Source organism: Sceloporus undulatus, chromosome 1 (genome assembly GCF_019175285.1).
Source record: "Sceloporus undulatus isolate JIND9_A2432 ecotype Alabama chromosome 1, SceUnd_v1.1, whole genome shotgun sequence".
Lineage (NCBI taxonomy): Eukaryota > Metazoa > Chordata > Lepidosauria > Squamata > Phrynosomatidae > Sceloporus > Sceloporus undulatus.
This window is the reverse complement of record NC_056522.1, coordinates 104,728,682-104,751,067: the sequence shown is the minus strand read 5'-3', so window position 1 is coordinate 104,751,067 and position 22,386 is coordinate 104,728,682. Positions and strand designations below refer to the sequence as shown.

Here is a 22,386-nt window from a genome sequence, read left to right as displayed (position 1 = left end):
TCAACTTAGCATGTATCTACACTGCCCCATTATAGCTGTTTTATACCACTTTAACTTACCTTCAGCAATAGCAATAGCAAGTACATTTCTATACTGCTTATCAGTGCACTTAAGCACTCCCTAAGTGGTTTACAAATTGTAAGCTAATTGCCCCCAACAATCTGGGTCCTCATTTTAGCAACCTCCTCGGAAGGATGCAAGCCTGAGTCGAGCTTCAGCCCTTTTGCTAGTATTGAACTCGCAACCTTATGGTTTGTGAGTGAGTGGCTGCAGTACAGGCATTTAACAACTGTGTCATCACCTTCAGTCACAGTCAATAAGCACTATTTTATTTGCACATAGGCAAATGGGTGACTATATACAAACAGCATTTCTTCTACTTCTCCTATCATTAGCAGACCTATGCAGAGCCCTGTGTAGCATTTCCTTGTGAAATGCAATGAATTAGACTGTTAATACAATTCTAATATTTTAAAACCCTTTTGTCCCCCCTCCCTTTCCAATGCAGGAGAAGAAAATTTACTGGCAATCTTGAAACGAAGATGGTGGAAGTACATGATCCTGGGGATAATAGATATAGAAGCCAATTACCTGGTAGTTAAAGCTTATCAGTATACCACTTTTACTAGTGTACAGGTAAGTTTTCCAGTTATTAATTGTGCACATTAACATACCTGTTTGCTTGCTTGTTTTCATGCTGAACCCCATCTGTCCAATCAACATGTGGAAGGGCAAAGATTAAAGCCACTGGACCTGTCCTTGCTCTAGATGTGTCTGCTACCTCATTCTTCCATACAATCTTCTTCTAAAAACAGAGAATGGGATCTACATGCAAAAACTGTACAGGGATTTCTGATCACATATAATGAGCCCTGTGGTCTGTAATGGCGAACCTATGACGAAGCCATTTTTGAGAGTGTGCAGACAGACGAGAAGGCAGGGGAAGACGAGGAATTAAAGGACCTGAGCCCTTCCCAGGCGGCATCTGGCTCCATCCTGGCCTCTGAGGGGAAGAGAAGGTAGGCCAATCCCATCAGGCCTCTCCAATGCCACCAGGCCTATCCTTAAGAAACAGAGCCCTCCCTCCAGTCCATCTGCCTTGGTCCAGGCCTCAGAGGGAAAGATGAACTCCAGGACCTGATCCCCTTCTGCACAAACATTCCCTTCTCCTTTTGTGTCATATCTTCTTAGATTGTAAGCCTGAAGGCAGGGAACTGTCCAATTAAAAGATTTTATGTACAGTGCTGTGTAAATTTACAGCGCTATATAAATAAAACTTAATAACAACAACAACAACAACAACAGATGCACGCCTGTTCCTGCTCTTCCCCTCACCATCTCGGGCCTTCAGCTGCCTTTCCGGAGACAGCTAAAGGCGCACCTGTTCCTCCTCTTCCCTCCCTCCTGGACCTTTAGCTGTCCCTGGGGAAGTCCTGCCCCCAGAAGTCCCACCATTTTTTAATGTTCTGGAATGAGCCTATGTGCAGGTCACTCTGGGAAAAGTGAAAGAAGCCTCCATTACCATTATGATAAGGCACCCTCCCACATGAATATTTAAATATATGAGTTGTTCCTTAAAAAGAGCCAAAATGGTTTCCCCACATTTCACAAAGGGGAGGGGATTTGGAAATGTCACTTTCCTTCAACCATATATGTGGCAAATAGAAATGTAAAATCCTGTCAGATATACAAGCTCAATGTGTAGAAACATTAGGTCATACTGGGATAGCAATAGTTGTCATGATTGCACAAAGTGACTAAAGCTCTTCTGCCAAGCAGCCCATTCACATCAAATATTTCTCTGAGGACATGTGCCTAAACATGCCACCACACTGAGAAAATGTCTATGTTTGGGTGAACTGCCATTAGTTAGTATGGTATCAAAGACTATCAAAAGAAGTATATTGTAATGGGTATGTTTTTTTTAATTGATGGCGATGAAATTTCAGTAAATGAGAAGTCTCATTTACATTTTTTTAATGGTAAGCAGTATTTTCACCATTTCAGCAGATGATCAGCTTTACTGTCATTTCCTTTTTCACTTGATGTGTCTGCTCCATGATGCAAAACCTCACATGCAAATGTACTACGCTTGTGGTGCTTTCCAAAAAGAAAGATTAGGCAGATCTCTACAGAAGCCTAAGCTTAACTATCAAAATCATTTTCAGTAGAATTTAATGTATTATTTTGTTTTTAATTTTAAATATCTCTAAACCTCCTTAAAGATGTGCTGTATGATATTATCATGAGCCCTTGAATAAGATTTTTTCCCATGTCAATTCGAAGTGCTCTGCTTAAGGTTTTGTATAATTTGCACATACAATGCACACCACCACCCATGAAGCACTGACAGAGAATTCTGGCTAAGTTCAGAGGCAGTTTGTGTTCTAATACTTGGGGGTTTAGTGGACAATGAGCTTTTTTCTCTTCCACCTCTTTTTTTAAAACTCAAAGCTAAATCTGCTGCTCTAATGAGGGCTGGTGGCATCTTCCCCTGCCCAGGAATACCCTCACATCATGACAGTCCCATGAGATATTCTGTCCCTCATTTGAAAATCACTTGAGAACAGAGCTGGGAAAAGTTATCCAATGTGAAGTTGAAGGCTTTCATGGCTGGCATCCATAGTTTTTGTGGGTTTTTCAGGCTATGTGGCTGTGTGGCTGTGTTCTAGAAGAGTTTATAAACACTTACAGAACACAACCACATAGCCCGAAAAACTCACAAAAAACTATGGGAAAAGTTACTTTATGAAGGTTTTTTTTTTAAAAAAAAGTCTATCAGCCACTGTAACTTTTCCAAGTAAATTTTTCAAGCTCTGTTCAGGAATGGAGTGCAGCCAAGTCACAACCAGGCACAGTGGCTGAGTTTGCACATCTCCATCCACCATTTCTCTCATTTATATTAAAATTGATCTTTTATGAACTCAACTCATCCAAATTCCTCCTGTATATCTAGAATGTTTTTACCTGACATCTTCACAAAAGAGCTGCAACCAAATTTTATATTTGGGTTTTTAAATGAAATGCAATGGATGACTCAATATCAGCTCGATTCATCTAGCTATTTTTCTCATCAGCACCTTGTAGATGCCTGTTGCAGTGCATCCAGGTATAGGAATATAGGCCAGTATGTCTCCACTGATCACCCTCCACTCTCCAACAACATGGAAGTAGCCATGCTGGGAGACATAGTTACAGAGATGTAGCTACATGCCATAGGTATGTTTTCCAATGCAGGATGAAGGGTTTGTTTCTTTGTTTCTTTGTTTGTTTTAAGATTCTGATATTTGAAGTTCCAAATGTCTTTCCATATTTATGGACCTCTGTCTTGTCTGGATTAAGCTTCCATTTGTTGATACAAAAGTTAAAACACAATTAAACAATCAGGATAAATGAAAACCAAGTTAAAACATATATCATTAACATACACACCAGTACAACTGATCATACAGCTGATAATACTGCTGGAGATCATTATCATACTGGTGATACTTGACCCCAATACTTTAGATAACCTATCCCAGCAATTTCATGTAGATATTAAATAGCATATGGGACAAGACAAAATCCTGAGGGACTCCACAGTCCAAGGAGTCAAACAGGAATCCCCCAGCACCACTCTCTGAGAGTGCCCCTGCAGGAAGGAATGGAGCCACTATTGAATAGTACCACCAAGCCCCATTCCCAGTGAGATGACCCAGAAGGATGCAATGGCTGATAGTAACAAAAGTCATTGAGAGGTCAATCAGAACTAACAGGAACACACTCCTCCTGTCCTGTTCTCGATGTAGGCCATCTACCAAGGCAACCAAAGCTGTCTCTGTCCTATAACTAGGTCTGAAAACAGACTGAATGAATCTAGATACAGTAATCTGCTTCAGTCAGGAACCCAGGGAGCTGGGAAATCACCACATGTGTCAGTACCTTGCCCAAGAATGGGATGTTGTGACTGGCCTATAATTATCCAGCACTGTAAGACTGGATAAAGACTTCTAAAGAAGTCTTACAACAGCCTCCTTCAGGCAAATTGGAACCCTGCTTTGTTGTAAAGAGTCATTAATCACTTTCCTTATTCAGTCAGTCCCCCTCTGGCCTCTTTAATAGGCCAAGAAGGACAAGGATCTAGTACAAATGTGGTGGCTCTCACCATTCCAGGCATCCTTCCCACATCCTCAGGCTGCTTTTATTCTAAGCTGCTTTTATTGTGTTATTTGACTGTATGTTAGATTTTTGAATTGTATTTTTTGTAATAATATGGAGGTTTGTTTGGGTACTTTTGTATTATGTAATTGTTGTACACCGCCATGATCGTAGGAATGGCGGTATATAAATGAAATAAATAATTAAAAAAATTAAAAGTATCTTCCAACAGTGGACAAGTAGGGGTCATGATTACATCCATTGGACCTGTATCAACTCTATTGTCCATCTCAGAGTGAATCTGATTAATTTTATCTGTGAAGTAGAGTGCACATTCTTTACAGTGAGCTTATTCTTGGAAGCACTTCAAAAATTGTAAAATAGATGTTCTTGATGAGCCACAACAGATGGCTGTATAGCGGTAGCTTGACACCATCCCCCCCCACCCCTTTGACCGCCAGATCGGGGCCATGGCCCCGATCTGGTTTTTTCTGGAGCAAAAAAAAGTGGCAAAATGCCACTTTTCAGTCATGATAACAGCTTTTCGGTGCTCCTACAGCATGCAGCATATAAATGCCACACTGCTGTCTGCCATCTGGTCAGTAGGGCAGCAGGACTCTGGCATAGGGGCGGTGTTGGGGCATGTGGCATTTAAACACCACACCTCCACACTGCCCCCAAGCCAGCGTATTGTGCCGATCTGTTTCACCCCATGTTGCATTTAGGTAAAATAAGTGTAGGAACCTGTGTCTTTGCCATAGGTTCTTGGAGTCCAATTCCATTCAGCTCCAGCCAGCACAGGTCAGAAATTATGGGAGATGCAATTCAACAATATCCAGGGGCACCAGGGACCCTCCCTTGAACTAAACTACTTCAAGTCATCCCCTAGAATTTAATAGCCTACTTTATATCTGTATGTGGTATTTTTCTGAATTTCCTAGCTGCTGTTCTGTAAGTTCTGTAAGTCCACACAAACATCATGACTTTCCAAAAGAGGTATTTTAAGTAAAGTTTGGATTCTTGTTTCTCATTTGCACATAAAATGTTCTCTGTCATGTGCACATGCAACAAAAAACAATATTTACATGCAGATATGCAGATAATGAAATTCTCTCACTTATCTGTCAGCTTGTCGTCTTCACACACACAGAGTATATTTTCTGGGCTTTCAGCTTCTGCATTAAGAAGGTGTATGCCTGCCACATTGTTACAGGGCTTTCTCTTTAAAATCTCATGCATTTTACATCACTTTTTTCTAGTTAGCTTTTCTTTTCCACTATATTGAATATCATTATGGGGCACGTTCTTCCACCAGCACTAGCAATAAGCAGTGAATTAGTCTCTAGGTTTGGTTTTTGAGTGACAGCATTTACAGAGCAAAGGTGCAGAATCATTCACTCCAAGTGATGACTTGAAGTAGTCGTTTAGTAGTCTCTGGACAGCCTCAGCAGTTAATTTCTTTACATATTTATGTGCTCCATGAAGCTGCACACAGAAACAAAATGTTAACATATGTTTGGCTTTTCTCCCAGTCTGCCGTACTTGGAAATTCATTAGCTCATTTTTGCTATGCCAGCCATTAAAATGCCTCTTCAGAATTTTGCATTCTAATCCCATCCAGATATGACATGATACATCTAAATTTTTGTTCTTGTTTTGAAATGACTTTTTATATTTCCAAGTTGTGCATCTATTAATACAGGTGACTGGTAAGAACATGGATGAATGCACATGTCCATGCTGGGTGGAAGGTATAGGCCAAAAAAGTAAACTTTCTAAGTTGTGTGAACAGCTGCCTCTGGTGTTATTAATTTAACCGAAGCATTCACTTCTTCAAAAGTACAGCCGATTCCTCAAAAGCGTTGCCGTGTTTTCCACACAGACTTGGCCCTACTGTTTGGTAGTTGCAGCAGATGCATAAGGTATGAGGAGGAGCAGGAAAGTTTTGGAAGACAGAGCTATGTACCTGCCATAGCCTAGCCTGTGCACTCTGTATCAACCTACTGTCCTCATTTTCAGTGGAAGTCCTTGTCCTGTCACCATTGTTGAAATAAGATGCAGCTGCCAGTCCAGCTGGATTTTGTACATGGAGTGGGAGAAAGGCTTTTACCTTGTTCTTCATGTCTGGCCACAAAATCTCATGGGCTGGTCCTGATCCCACAAAACCTTCATCTGTGTGTGAATGATGCAGTCATAGAGTCAACAGGCTTATTCCTATTTTTCTGAGGCCTCAAGTCTTAGCCATGTGCTAGGACAATGGGGAGGGCTTTTTAAAAAAAGCCATGAAACCAGCTGCATTATGACAGTCATGTGTAGCCTACAGCCATGTATGCTCACAATGAAAGGAAGCAGCTTAAACTCCACTGGAATGATTTGTGAAAGAGACCTTTATGGGTATTTCATAATAATACAGTGGGCCTTTGGTATCCACTGTGGTTTGGTTCCAGGAAACCCCCCCCCCCCCCCCCATAGATACCAAATCTGTGGATGCTCAAGTCCCATTAAACATAATAGCATAGCAAAGTGGTGTCCCTTACATAAAATGGAAAAATCAAGGTTTGGGTTTGTTTGTTTTTTAATTTACCATATATACCTGACTATAGGTCAACCTCATGTATAACTGGAGAACAAGTTTTAGGGTCAAAATTATGGCTTTTGATATGACCCTTGGAGGTTAAAATGTAGGGGGATGTAACAAAAGATCTAAGAGTGAAGCAAAGAAAAAACAATGCCAAAGAACTTGCACAATTGTGATAGCCATAACTGTTTATGCTCACACCAAAGGCTGAATGGACGAGAGAGCGGGGGGGGGGGTCAGTGCTTCCAGGACAGATTACACTCTTGCTTTTCACCAGGGGATGGTTCTTTTTTGTATAAAAGTTATAGTACTTACATTGACCCATGGATAAGTCAACCCAGGTTTTGGGGGGTCAATTTTTTAGATTTTTTTTTAATTTCTAGACTTATACATGAGTATATAAAGTATATGTTTGTTTTTTGAATATTTTTTGAAGCTGTGGATGGTTGAATGTGTGGATAAAGAATCCATGAATACAGAAGGCTGACTGTATTGGCCTCCCATAAATATGTCTTCTAGTCATTTCAACATCAAAATGGTGACTGCATTGTTGGGGAAAGGACACAAAGCATGTTACCAAAGCACCTGAAGATTTAAGGACATTTACCCACAAAGATAGATACAGTTTTCATAAGGATATAATTTTGATACTATTTAATAGGATTAGTTTCTTGATTACCACACAGTATGATTATTTGCTATTATCTATAGCATCTTGTGGCTTCATGTTGTGTCAGGTTGTGTGTCATGCTCTGAAATTGTGAAATGGAAGTATTAGGGATATTGAAGTATTCTTACTCCCTAGGTAATTCTTCTGGTGTATGCAGGTGCAGCAACATGGCAGAGGCAGATGAAAAAGTCCATAAATTTAGTGGCAGCAAGGGAAGGGAAAGCTATCATAATCATTGTCAAGACAAGACGACTTCTCATCCTAATTAATCTATTTCTCTAATGTCTGCCTATTGGGAGAAGTCCTCAGGGCCTTGGTGTTCTGCAAAAAAAGCCTCTTAGATAATAACCTGTTCCATAGCATAGACAATTGACTAAGCCATCTTTCCCAGAACACCTAGATTTCAAAGACACTCCCAAACTCACTCTCTCTCTGACCCTGACACACTCTCTCTCACACACACACACACACGTGTCTCTCAGCTTTGCCTGCCTCTCTTGACCACCACTGTGCAACCCTAAAAAAACAATGAACTGCTAGCATAATTTACTCTTAGCACTAGCATACAGCACCAAGAGAACTATGGCTTGGCTGTTGATATTGGCTTTTGCCTATTATGAATCTTTATCATTGATAATGATCAATATAAACACACCAGTATGCTGGCTGTCAAGATTGGCACAAAACATTTTCCCCCTCTGTTGTGTGTGTGTAAATTGAAAAAGTTCCTGTACCCTTAATGATTGTGTAGAAGGAGGCATTTCTGCAGGTATTGCTTGTTAACCTGATTGTATGACAAGTAACACCTGCTAAAATTCCCTCTTCTGCACAACGTACAGGAAACATTTCAGTCTGGCAACCCTCTCTGAGGCTAACACGGTACATTACAAAATGTGGGTCAGGCTACACACAATCCGTAGTTCTGTCCTCAGACATCTAGTCGCTGCTCCCCATCATCTACCACCTAATGTTAGGGCCAGCTATAGTAGATGTAGTTCTTTTGCTGCTTTCTTTTAGACCTTCCCTGTCTCCCTTTTTTGGCACAGCATATTCAGTTATCTTTTTGTTTCAGTGGGAAACCTGAACATATGTCTGTTGATGAAGTTAGTGGCACAAAAAGCAAAGCAAACATTTAAAAGGTAAAATAAATAGAAATGGTTATTCAGCATCTCCTCCTTCTGTGATGTTTGCTGTTTCACTGTGCATTTATTTATGTATTTACCTTGTAGAATTCATGCACGGTGAGTGTGTTGCTCCTGTTTACAATCAGCAAAAAACAGTGCCATGCATTTTCAGATATTCATGGCTGACAGATTTGAAATTTCAAACTAGAGCTGCTCATTCCTGAGCCAGGAGATTTTCTGAGCACTGTTTTATAGTGAGAGCCTGCAGTTATGTCAAGTATCAGCATTTCCCAGATCTGTCACATTAGACATGACCAGAGGGGAAATTGCCAATTAGAAGAGGTGAGGTAGCAGGTGATAAATCCCTCCCTGGACTAAATCTTAATTCCTCTTGCAACTGCTGCTACCGTACCTCAGGACCAATCACTGACAAACGACAGCTGTGAGAGAATGAGATCTTCACATAGTTTGCTGGGGGGCAGGACTAATGAGCTGCCCAACATGGCAATGGACAATTGTAATTGGAGCAAGGGAAATCGATGACAGAGAATCAGCTCAGCTGGTTCTTCTTTAAATTCCAGTGGGAGCTAGCTGACCAACATTTTGCTATGATATTGCTAAAGATCAGCATTTTTCGCCCCAGTGTAGTATCGATCCCCAAGCTTTCCCTTTTCATAGATTTAGATGTATGCATCACACATTTTGTAGACTTATGATCACTGCAGCTAATGCTTCTAAACACACTTACTTCCTAAAACAATTGTTGCCTTGTCTCCATCCACAAGGAGTCACAATATCTTGATGAGACACTATGATTTTTAGATTTCTCAGGCTGCACTAGAAATTCACTGTGAGAAAATAATTAGGACCACAAAGAAGAAAATGTCCAGCCTCCCTCTTTCTTCATTGTCTTCCCTCACTAATCACAGTGGCAGGATCCAGAGAAAGCACAGCTCCCTACTGCCACTGCTTTTTCCTTCCATAACATAAGGCAAGCTAGAATCTTGGAAGGGGAGAGAAATTTTCTATCTATCATGCATCCTGAGATCAGAACAACCAGCAACAAATTGAGGCCTCAGTCCTGTTGATATTGCTAAAGTAGACTCATCCAACCATTGGGGCATACCTATATGCTGGCAAACCATTCAGTTATTAATTCAGTAGGTCTGCTTTACTTGGGGCTAATCAATAGTATTCAGCCCTAAGTATTCCTGTTTTTGCGAATGGAAACCACTGTTGAATAGTCTTGGCTGGGGAAGAGATCCTTCTTATTTTATTTCTACTTCCCTTTCTGTGTCTTTCCTTCCTGTTTTTGTTTTGTCCACAGGTGTGCGCACATCAATGTTTTTCTCTTTCCTCATCATATCTTTCCTTTTGTGGATTCATACTTAGGTATCTCTGGCTGTTTGTTCTCTTTTTTCTGTATGCAGGAGAGAAGTGGGGGAGTTATATAATACAGTACTTGTTTATAATATTGTAATGAGCATGCGAGGATTGATGTGAGGTGGTCATTTACCCAGGTGGTAGATGATCCCTGTTTGTAATTCTAGCTAAAATGCCTTCTGATTTGTATAAGCACTTCACTACTTACCAGTGCCAGTGTATATGTGTTATCTGCTGGACTTACCTTGCAGTGTATGGTTTGGCTCACTTAGTTTTCTATATGGAGATTGGTTCAGGCTGCATTTTTTCTGTTGTTTCCCACATGTAGTATAACTTACAGTTGCTGGATCTACCATGATGACAGACTCAAGGACAGTAACTACAGGGGGGAGGCAAAACAAAGGCCTTGGCCCAAATAAGAATTTTGTCCTCAATGAAATTTTCCTTCAGTCCTGAAATGTCTACTATTGCAGTAGCCTAAAGCTCTAGCTAAACATTTAGCAGTTCAGTCTAAAAGAAAAATGGTAGGCAAAATTACCCAGGAATGTAAGCACTGCAAATATTTTTATTTATGTTCACAAATGTTCCATTTGTGAACAATTTGTGAACAACTGAACTGAAAGAAAATTTCATTTGCTGGGGCAATATTCTTATTAGAGGGCAATGCCCTAATTTTGATCCGGGTATAGCTACACCTTCAGGAACACTGCCCCCACTGAAGCATCAAGTCCTGGTTTTCACCTCTGAGATTTTAGAGGGTATGGAGCAGAGATGAGAAATCTGTGACTATCAGAAGTTGTCAGCTGGTAAAGAATTATCGGTGTTGTGCCACAACTGCTGGAGGGTTGCACCTCCCCCTCAATAGCATAGAAAAATGCTTGGAACAAACATGATGTGGATACATAGGGATTAAAGAAGCCCGAGTGCATGCTGCTGTCTTATGGAGCCTGGGGGGTGCAGAGGTGGATCATCGTTCTTGCCACTTTTACCGATAAGAAAGTGGCACATTCAGACTTTAAGCTGCTGACAGCCCTGCCCCCTTGTGGCAAGGAAGAAGAAGCCATTTTAAATAATGACCCATAGTGAGGCAACAGTTGAAATTCACAGGGACTAAGAGCAACAAGACTAAGGGCTATTGGGGGCATTTCTCCCTTCCCTCACCAGGTCTGGGCCTACTATTAGGCAGAATGAAGCAGTCATTCCGAGTGACAAGTGGTAAGCGACAAGAAGCAGCAGAGGATTTTCAGAGGAGAAAACTCTGTTCTACGCAGCCTATCCTGTGCCTTCTCAACTAGATTGTAGTCTTCCGATTCGCTTGTCCATCTGTTTTTTGTATCTGAAGTGGGAGAGGCAAAATCACCAGGATTACTTGATAGTAGGATAGGAAATGCATTCTGGCTTTTAACCTGAACTTTTGAGAAGTTATCTCAAATGTTTCCCACATGTAGTATAACTTACAGTTGCTGGATCTACCATGATGACAGACTCAAGGGATGGAGTCCCAAAGATATGGGACTCCATCCCTCTCAAACAAGCTGCCGCCTTTTAATTTGGAGCATATAATTCATCACTGGAGGATACCTGATTTACAGTTTAGACTAGAATCTATGATTCTATGATTCTAGAGCAGATTCACTGACATGGGAGCAAGCAGCTGCCACTGGAAAATTTCTTGGGCTGGCGTTGCCCTTTCCCACCCACAAATTAAGCTAGGCTAAAGGGCAAGCCTACCCTGCTCAGATCACCCTTTTCTTATTTATTGCATACTTCAGAGTTGGGTCACAAATACTTTACTGCCAAAAAGTAAATACTAATCATAGTGACACATCAGTGGCCAACAATTCTGCTGGGCACCTTATTTGTTTCATGAATCTCTGGTAAATGAAGCTGAACCCCAGCCTTCCTCCCAGTTTTGGCTGAGAGGGGTGGGGTGGGAGGAGAGACTTATCCCTGTTATTTTGCTCCACTTTTTAGGCACTTGTTGCAAAGACCATCATATTTTGCAAGGCCTACAATACGCATAAATATTTGTTTGATATTAAGGCTGGCTCAAGGGCCTAAATAACTTGAAGATATCAGATCTTGTCTGATCCTGGAAGCTAAGCAGGATGAGATCTGGTTAGGACTTGAATGACAGACAGCCATGGGAAATCAGATGCTGTTAAGTTAAATTATATTCAGAGGAAGACAATGGCAAACAATGAGTATTGTCTACCTACAAACATCTTATGGATTTAATGAGATTACCATATGGTGATAGATGACTTGAAATCACACACACAATATTTGATCCCAATATCTGGACCTCTGAATATTTTAGTACCACTAGGCCAAGTACAGACCAAACTTTTTTCCTCCTCCTTTCCCAGGAGATTAAATGGGAGCACCGCATCCTGAACTCTGAAGATGCTGATAACATCAAAATGCTCTTGGGGACCTTCCCTCCCCAGACTGGTTCTTACACATGGGCAGCAGCTGTTTTCCAGACAGAAGAATGTCACTGGATAAGGGCAACAATTTTCAGGCTCAGTGAATGAGCTATACTCTGGTCAGCTAAATTGCTATATAACAGCTTGGCTCTATTAAGTAGCTGGATATGAACACTATTAATAAGATGGAAAGCAGCTACAAGGCCTTTTGAATGGCCCTTTATAGGCGACATTATGCATAGACATAATCAATAGAATAGCAACTCTATTACTTCAAATGAGCTCTTTCTTAATGGCTAGACAAAACGGCTGTTCCGCTATGTAAAACAATCATATCACCCTTATTTTAACATTATTAAATGTAGCTGTTGAGGATAAGGGGTGTATTAAGCAGGGCAGGCTGTGATATATGGTGGGAAGTGCTTAGTATAATTTGCCCATTCGCTTTCTCTGTTCTGGTTAATTGAAAAGCAAAAAGGGAGGCCAACCAGCCTTTTATATGGCATAGATATGGTGCCTTACACATCTGACTTTAGTAAATGGAAATATTTCTGATTTCCATTATTATGGACTGCACATTTCTCTATGTGTATGTATATATTTTATCTATTTTCTGCTCACACAAAGATACGAACAAAGAAATGCATATTGATGCTCTTTATAATAATGAACAAGAAATAATGGCAAGCAATCTGATTCTCATAACGATTTAAATGTCCCAAGCCCTGCAATGTTAGTTTAAGAGCAGTGTTGTTTAATATAACAGTTTTTCTTAAAAGTCATACCATACAAAGACTATTTTAGATATCTGTATCGGGAAGGGGGGTGTTGTACCTATAGTTTAGATTCATACCACCAAAAGGAATAGATATATTTACCAAAAACAAATGGCCAAAGCCTTAGTTTCTGGATGTTTGTGTTATCAGTACCAATTTTTATTAATGGCCAGTGTTAATTATATCACTGTTTACCGTCAGTGCTTTGTCCGTTTAATTTCATCGTCTGCAGTTCCTCCTCTGACCATAAATACACTGGATAACTTTCTATCTGAGTGACCGCTACTGCATTTGTTTAAGGTACCATTTGAGATGTAAAATATTTGGAAATGTTGAAGCCATCAAGGAGGAGGGGAGCTGAGACCAAGATCCTGCTTCATTAGATGTAAATACAGTGATGGAGTTCCACTGTCATAGGCCCGGTACAGACTGGCATAATGCACCAGCCTGGGGCCAAAATTAGGGCTTGGGAGAGTGGAGAGTCTGCGCACTCCCGAGCCCTACCGCACTGTCCGGGTACCATCTTGGCATGCGTGCGTTCAGATGACATGTGTGCTGATGATGTGCCTCATGTGCCACATTCAAACAGTGCAATGCATGAGGGGTATCATCATAGCGTGCAAGCATGCCAATGGTGACCGTCCTGGGCGCAAAAAGAAGCCCCTTTTCGGGGCTTCTTTTTCTGCAATGCGCAGGATACACCTTATGGTTGCTGTGGCCTGCTTCCAGGGCAGAAAGGGGTGGCATCTTGCCGCTCCTTTCTGCCCGTCTGTCGAGCCCCATAGTTACAAAACCCTACTTTTCAGCCTGCCAGGGCCCCAGCCAAAAGGCTTCTAGGGTTCTGCTGACTTGTGAATTGGAGAAATGATGTTTACAGCACTAGCACATCACATGATGTTTCAAGAACAGGCAATGGGAGAGGCCTCTAAGGGTTCTGCTGCAACTGCTTGTCTCAATGCATTTTGTGACTGGGGCTGAATCTGCACCAGCATAATAATGCAGTTGAACACCACTTTCACTGTCATGGCTCCATCCTATGGAATCCTGGAATTTGTAGTTTGTTGTGACACCAGAGCTCTCTGACAGAGAAGGCTAAATATCTCATGAAATCCCAGAAGTCCATAGCATTGAATCATGGCAGTAAAAGCAGTGTCAAATTGCATTAATTCTGCAGTGCAGATTCAGCCTGGGATCAACAGTGCAGAAGTCAATTCCCAGCACCCTGATCTGCAGCACCTCAGAAACCCTTTAGTTGGGGTGCTGCCATACTGAAAAAGTAGTTGAGAAGAGTCATGTTTGGCTATTAATGACTGTAAACAGGAATCACCACTAGGTAAAAGATTGTAAATACAATTTGCTTTGGCATAAAATGGTTGTGCTTAATATGTGAATATATTTCCAAATTAAATGTAGTTGTTGAAATTTTTATTATTTGCCTATCTGCCTTCTCCAAGCTGTTATTCTCCCTGCTCCCTTGATGAGGTGGCTAGAGCCAAAACTGAGCTCATATCATAGCTGGCTCTGTACAGGGATGGCCAATAGGGCTCTAGGTGGTGTAGTAGCTAGTTAGGTTATATTGGAATATGAGGCTATACTGGAAACAAGGTTCAGTACTTGGATGGCTTCTGTAACACCTGGAGGATTTGCAGAAGAGGATGCCATGAAAATCAAGGGTGGAGTTGCCGCCCTGTAGCAACAAAGCCACTGGCTATCCTTGGCTTATATTTAATGTAGTGCATCCTGCAATGACAATTGATTTACTTGCCAAAAAGCCAGTTTTCTCTTGTATAAACTCCAATGCATGCTTTTTCCTTTGACCACATCAGGAAACCCCTTCTGATTATTTAGGTTTAAAAATCTGCCATTTTGGTAACTCAAAACTGAACCAAATCCTGAAACCTTCATATTTGGTACAAATAATGCTATAATGTGGATAGAAAATATACAGACTTGTTCACATACCTTCCTTCCACTGTGTTTTTTTTAATCCATACAATGTCAGATCAGTGGTTGAAAGTCCATCATGTATCTGAATGAGAGAAGACTCACTGAATCAGCAGAATGTATGTAGATATTGATTTGCCAAGTTCCTACTGATTCAATGGGCCTACTCTAGTTGAAAGTAATAATTGGATTTAGGGCAGTATTTCTTTTCTTTTCTTTTTTTCCTCTTTGCATATAACAATGAAGCATGACTACCTTTTCTCTTGTTTATAGCATCTGACATTTAGGAGTTGAATTTGGGAATTTCTTTGACCTATTAAATCGTGCTGTTTCCTAATGAAAATATAGGCTGGAATCTTCTTGGATTGTTGTACGCACATAACTCATCATTATACCCGTGGTTGTGCTATTTAATACAGTGGATAAGGAAGTATCTAATACTCCCTTACACAAGCCATTTTCCCATTCTCCAATAGCACATGGGCAAACCCCTGCCACTCTCCCAGAGCAGGAATGGCCTGTAGCTTATCTGTCCTCCATCTGTGACTATTGCATACTTTTTCACTGACAAGCTTTTCTTGGCAGTTGCTGCCAATATTGCAGCTGTAGCATTAGATTTACATGTGATAATGTCTGGCTACAGACCTGGCATCGCACAGTCATGTGATAAAGCAATAGAGCATGGAGTTGAGGTTAAGGAGCATGCAGAGAAAGAAAGTCCAGGACTGGCATTAGCGGCAACAGTGATTGCAGACACATGCAATAGTGACTATTCACCAAGCCACTATGCATGTACTTCTTTTCATTAATGCAGTCATGACAAGAATTGGGGCTCATGTCATCATCTCCTAAATAAATAAGTTTCCCTTTAGAAGCTTCAGAAACTGAAAACATTGCTATACTCCCTTCCCGCACACCCCCTCCCACACACACATTTTATCTTGTGTCTTTTTCTTTACATAGATGATATTTACTATCTTTTTTTTTTTCAATATTTGCCAGGACGCTATATGTTTGAAGTGCTTGCTTTTATGTTACAGATATGGACTCCTCCATTTCTTTTTTCAATGTTCCATTCAGTGACCACTTCCAGATGTTCCCCTTCTCAGTAGTTCCCTCTGTACTTTTAATATACTGACCATGTAATGGATTGGGGGGGGGGGGTTGGGGCAGGCTTCACGGTGATTTTTCATCATTTTCCTTCTAAAAGTATCTTTTGTTTCGTTGGTGTTCAATAAATTCTTTCTATATTTATTGATTAATAGCTTTCCTTTCTATTCTTTGACATGCTCACTCAAAACTCTTTTCTGTTCTTCAGCAGTTTGTCTCACTTGTGAGAATCCCTAGGCACCAACATTACATGGTAGATAAAGCTAATCAATAGGGCTTTGAGGATGGTAAAGTATTTTGCTGTCATAATTTATAGAGTTTGTCTGTCCAGTGCATCTACCTTTGCTTGTGTCACATCAGCGATTCCAGCACTAGATCAAATAACTGCCATGGCCTAGAAATTTATGAACTTAATTATAGTTCTACCATTAAGTTTTGAGTTTGAAACCTTCAGCACACTTTTCATATACTCAGTACTAGTAATTTCTCCCACTCCCTTATGTTTAATATCCTCATATTCTAATAATCCCAAATATTTGTAATTTCCATCAAGACTGAGATTTTTACTGCTATGTCATCATGGAGGTCTTTTCTTTCTGATTATGAATTTACCACAATTTATGAACAATGTATGTATCTAACTTTTCATAGCCTGCTATGCTACTACCTTTTCATGGTGGTGAGATCGTTTGTTCCTATGAGGCAAGAAATTATGCTGATGGTAGCATTACTATTGTTAGTGTCTTCCAAATCAGACAAGCTGCTGAATAGCCACACTGAAGTTTCCCAAAACCATTAAATATGGTGCAAAACAAACTAATAAACAAATCCCATTACAAAGCAGATCAAGCCATCAATAAAGAATGTATACCACTGGAATGTCCCCAGATGTAACAGAGCAGTGTTTATGTGATCAAAAATGGCATATTCTTGAAAATAAAGCTCTTATTCTTGTAGGTAATACTACCTAAATTACTTATATTGCCTGAAAGTGGCAGATATGTGGCTGAGGTAAATTGTTCTCAAAGGTGTGTGGTATATGCAGCATTTCCTTTTCTGTTTCCTTTTCTTCCCTGTCCTCCCCCTCCCCCTCTCTCTCTGCATGTGTGTGCATGGGCACATACATGCATATGAGCACACATAGAGAAACAAACCTATGGGGGGAGAGAGAGAGAGAGAGAGAGAGAGAGAGTTCTTATTTAAACATGCTGTTCAAACCATTATATAAGCAAACAAATCAATATACACTGATAACTTCCCATTCTCTTTTTTCACTCTGGAGTTCTTGTTGGAATATGACAAGGAGGAATAACTTTGTTGGTGTTATCATTTGTTTCAATAACTGACAGTTGTTTCTTCTCAAAAGCTGTCCAAACATTCTTCATGATGGTAATATTGCTTAGATGATGCCATTATTAAGAAGCATAGATTTCCTTCCCAAAGGACACTGGCCCTGTTTACAGGATCTAAGGTCTGTTTAGGGCCAGTTTTAAAAGGATTGTTAGTACCCGGTGAATTCAAACCTGGCACTTCTGTTGGGTATCAGAAGAAACTTGCAAATTTCTCAGTCTCACCCTTGATCCATTAAACTATGTGTCTGTCAATTTGTTTCTGTCCTCCTTTGTTCTACTTTAGTTTCTTGATTTGTAGCCTCCATTGAGAGTAAGATGCACTGCAGTGCTTTTCTTTACAGCTGTCCTTCTCTTTTTCTTGCAGCTCCTAGATTGTTTTGTCATTCCAGTTGTGATATTACTTTCTTGGTTCTTCCTCCTGGTACGGTACAAGGCAGTACACTTTGTCGGCATTGTGGTCTGCATTCTGGGCATGGGCTGCATGGCAGGAACCGATGTCCTGGTTGGAAGACAACAAGGGGCAGGTGGGTGTTTGCAATTTTTTTTCATTTGGGGGGAAATGTGTCTGATTAATAAATAAAGTTTTGGTTTCTGCCTTCCTCAATTGCTTAAATAAATACAATTCGCTTTAAGCAACTGAAGTAGGCAGAAGCCAAAATGTTTTACTTATTAACTGAATTATTAAGTTTAGTTTCTTAAACACTTTAATAAATACATATATACATACATGTTTGCATGCAAATACATACAGCTATAGGAAAAGAACCAGTTTTAACAGTGAGACCAGAGGGAAATACAGCTACAAAAGAGAAGCAAGGAAATAAACATTTCCATCTCTGAATTTCTTTCCATTCACATATCTTAGGATGCTAACAATTGTGACTTCTGTGTTTAATCTCTAATAGCTGTCCTATGCTTGACATGACCTAAATCCAGTAGGAGAATTCAGTGGCAGAACTGCTTCTGTTAGCAGAATCACAAGAGGTGTGATCTCCTCCCTTGAGCGTGGATGCCTGTGTAATACAGTACCTAAAACATTTTTCAGAGGTGTGATAAACCTTCTGGAACTGGAGTTTAGAAGAGCTGTAAAGGAAGGGAATAAAATTCAATTGTATTGGGGCTACAATACCAGCTTGATGATGGGTGTAGACCAAGGCACGCTACAGAGCCCAAAAGAACTGCACTGCACCATTTCCTTCATGTCTGAAGCTCCAGAAGACCATCATGTCCCACTGAAATTGTCAGTTTACATGACTAGAAGTGGCATCGCTTTGACTTCTGATTACTTTTTGGGACATTGTTGAGGGTGCTGTTATGGGGTGTCATTCCTCAAATGTGTATGTGTATTTGCCTTCAAATCTCCTCTTTATGGTGAAACCATGAATTTCATCAGGTTTTCTTAGACAAGGAATACTCAAAGGTGGTTTTGCCAGTTCCTTACTCTGAAATATAACCTACTATGACTGATATTTATTAGTGGTCTCCCATCCAAATACTAATCGGAGTGACCCAGTTTAGCTTCCAGGATTAGACAGGATCTGGTGCCTCACCCCTGAAATATCATTACTTTAACTGAGTTTGCTGAATCTATTAGGGGTTTTTAGCTGAAATTTGAGGGGAATTACTGGGAGCTCTGGGCAAATGATGGGTGTCTCAAAAACCACATTAGAAACCTCTGAAAGGGCCAAATATCATTCCTACTCCTGTTTTGGTCTAATGAGCATAGATGTGTAAATTTGCCTTCAAAAGAAATAAATAGATCAGCAGTTAGAATTTTAGGATACAAATGAGTCTCTGAAGCCAAATTTCTGCTAACAAATTATGGTATGCCCTTTGATATATATACATATAATACTTTTACCCCTAGGTGAAAATAAACTTATAGGGGATCTTCTAGTACTAGGCGGAGCTACTCTCTATGGCATCTCCAATGTTTGTGAAGAGTACATCGTACGGAACCTGAGTCGAGTGGAATTCCTCGGCATGATTGGCCTCTTTGGATCCTTTTTCAGTGGAATTCAGCTGTAAGTATACAAAAGGCATTATGGCTGCACAGTCAGCAAGTCATTGCCACTTAGTTCACCATTTCATTAGAAATCTCCTAATCACAATCATTTCCAAAAGAGCTTAAATGGCTGATAGACCATCTAGTTTTATACCATCATTGGTTCATCTTATCCTTTCATTCCAGACAAGATACCTGATGACAGGCAAAAAAATTATCTTTCAGTTTTACAGCTTCCAGAGAATTATTGACTGTATTGATACACAGTCGGTTGTAAAAGCTGAGGACCAACAAGGTGCTAATTCTTTCCATGTTTATCCCACTTGTAACTGGTGACCTCCATGTGGTAAATCCACTATAAAATAAGTTCTACACCTTCTCCCAGCGTGGATTCACATCCCTGTATAAAAGTGGCTTTCTGCTTACTGCTCTGCATGTCCTCAAAGCATTTCCATGCTTCTTCCAGAGGGAAATGGCTGTAAAAACATGCCTTTTGCCAAACTTATTTTTTTCAGTGTGACAAAAGAATGTTTTTATTACCATCTCCCTTTGTTTTTCAGCTTACTTTTGTAATGTGATAAGGCTATGAGTGTACTTTCAGCAAAGTGCTTCAGATATGCACAAAGAATAATGTGGCATTATTCTTAATGGACTATACTGTTTATGTCTCTAATGGGAAGAACATATCACAAAGCACTCCCTTATGTTAAGGAAAAACTCATTTTTAAAAAGTAGTGCAGATTCCACTTTAACTACCATGGTGGCATCCTATGGAATCCTGGGGTTTGTAGTTTGGTCAGAGGCACTAAAGGAGCTTTCTGACTGAGATTTCTCTTCCTTAACCAGCAAATCCCATGGCCCTTACACATCATACAATTATAATACTATCATTCCACTTTAACAACCATGGTTTCACCGTATGGAATCCTGGTATTTTGAAGTTTTGTGAGGTATCTAGAATTGTCAGCAAGAGAGTGCTAACACCTCACCAAATCCCAGGATTCCATAGGATGTTACCATGGCAGTTAAAGTGGGATCATAGTGGTATAACTGCATATAGAGTGAAAGGGCTCCTTGTCTCTGATATAGCAACTTTCAGTGTAGTTGTTGTTTTTAATTTATAATAACCTTAGCCTGATGCCAAAACTGTAGGAGTGTGAGCACCAGGCAGGCCTCCCTGGAGAGAACAGAACATTTCACACTTCTCTCACCATGCACCATCCACTTGAGGTGGATATCCTTACCTTAATGCCCATGCAGCATAGCCGTACATGGTTTTCCTTCAAATACCAAGGTCTTAAACGATATAGGACTTTTGTAAGGTCAGCCTTGGACCTTTGAATTTGGTCTAGAAACAGATTAAACACTGTGTAAAGTTCAAAACTTCCAAAATTTATCCTCTCTAGAGTTATGAGATAGTAAGGGACTGTGTTCACAACTGCAAACCTGGAAATAAAGGTCTTTGTAAAGTAGCATATAGGTTACTCTTAAAAGCAAGTCATATTAGCAGGATTGAAGTGCTACATATTGGCCACAAGCAACAAGTTGAAGAGCCGTAAACTGAGACTAGTTTATAAAGTGTGAGCATTATCCTATTTCATCCTTTCAGAGTAATAAAGCCTATGCAAGAAATCCATAAATTTCAGTCATCCACTTCTGGTAAATAAATGTGAACTGTAATGAGTACAACAAAGTATTACAGTATGGAATGATTCTCTTCATCATTCCAGTTAGCCCTCTTTGTCCTCCTCCACCATATTCCCTCCATTACCTCTCCCATCTAGTTTTCTATTATTACCCTCAGCAATCCATATTCTGGGTTAACTGGGCATAGTCATCACTAGATTACTTTGCATGCTTCTTTCCCACTAAAGTTTTCCCCTTAAAGTTTTGTTTTGTAGTTTCTCCAAAGCACAAGTTCCCACAGTCTTCTAATACGTTCCTTTTGCATTTGAATCAAATAGTGCAGTTTTGACTGCATGAACATTGGCACTCACAGCATTTTATTATATTTCATGTTATTTTATGTATGTATCTCTCCCTGCAAGGGACTCGGGGCAGGGATAGGGCTTCTGCCAGCATCTGTATTTTTAAAATGTTCTATTTTAAAGTGTCTCAGACTATGAGCAGTCATCATAACAGAATGCTGTAGAAAATAATTCTACTAGGTCTTCGCAGGTAACCAAAGTATAATTACAGTGCATATGTCATTATAATTATACAATTATTTGTAAGTGGGAATGGATTTTTAAAAGAGGTCCTTAATTTAGGTCCTTAATTTTTTTGGATCAAAGCTCTCCAAATCACTAAAGTCATAGCTACTGGCCATACTGCCCTGGTGGTGCAGTGGTTAAATGCCTGTACTGCAGCCATTCACTCAAAACCACAAGGTTGCGAGTTCAAGACCAACAAAAGGGCCCAAGCTCGACTCAGGCTTGCATCCTTCCGAGGTCGCTAAAATGAGTACCCAGACTGTTGGGGGCAAATTAGCTTACTTGCTAATTGGCTTACTTGCTGTTCACCGCTATGATCTTTGGAATAGCGGTATATAAATAAAACAAATTATTATTATTATTATTATTATTATTATTATTATTATTATTATTATTACTAGCAAGGGGAATTCTAGGAATGTAGTCCACAAGAAGTAACAGTTCAGGGTTGTGCCTGAAACCGACATGTTTGGACACCAAGCAGCCTGCTTAGGCATGAGTTTCCCCTGAGCTCATTCAGTAAGATGCTTGAGAATCAACATATAAATGCAACTTGGAAATTTAGACTGATAAGAGAATGTATAATTAAAGTTCTCACTAAATGATGTTGCTGCTCTGATTCTCTTGTCTTCCAGGAGGGATTAGAATCAAATTGAATCTAC

The 22,386-nt window shown here is 40.1% G+C and overlaps 1 protein-coding gene across 2 annotated transcripts in view; it reads left to right on the top strand.

The window, feature by feature from the left end:
- SLC35F1 (solute carrier family 35 member F1) overlaps positions 1–22,386 on the top strand; it is a 288,718-nt gene that overhangs the window by 226,003 nt on the left and 40,329 nt on the right. For both annotated transcript variants that reach the window (XM_042445873.1, XM_042445874.1), the window contains exons 3-5: positions 509–636; positions 17,871–18,030; positions 19,374–19,530. In XM_042445873.1, the coding sequence (XP_042301807.1) occupies positions 509–636; positions 17,871–18,030; positions 19,374–19,530 (445 nt within the window). The remainder of the gene's footprint in view (positions 1–508; positions 637–17,870; positions 18,031–19,373; positions 19,531–22,386) is intronic.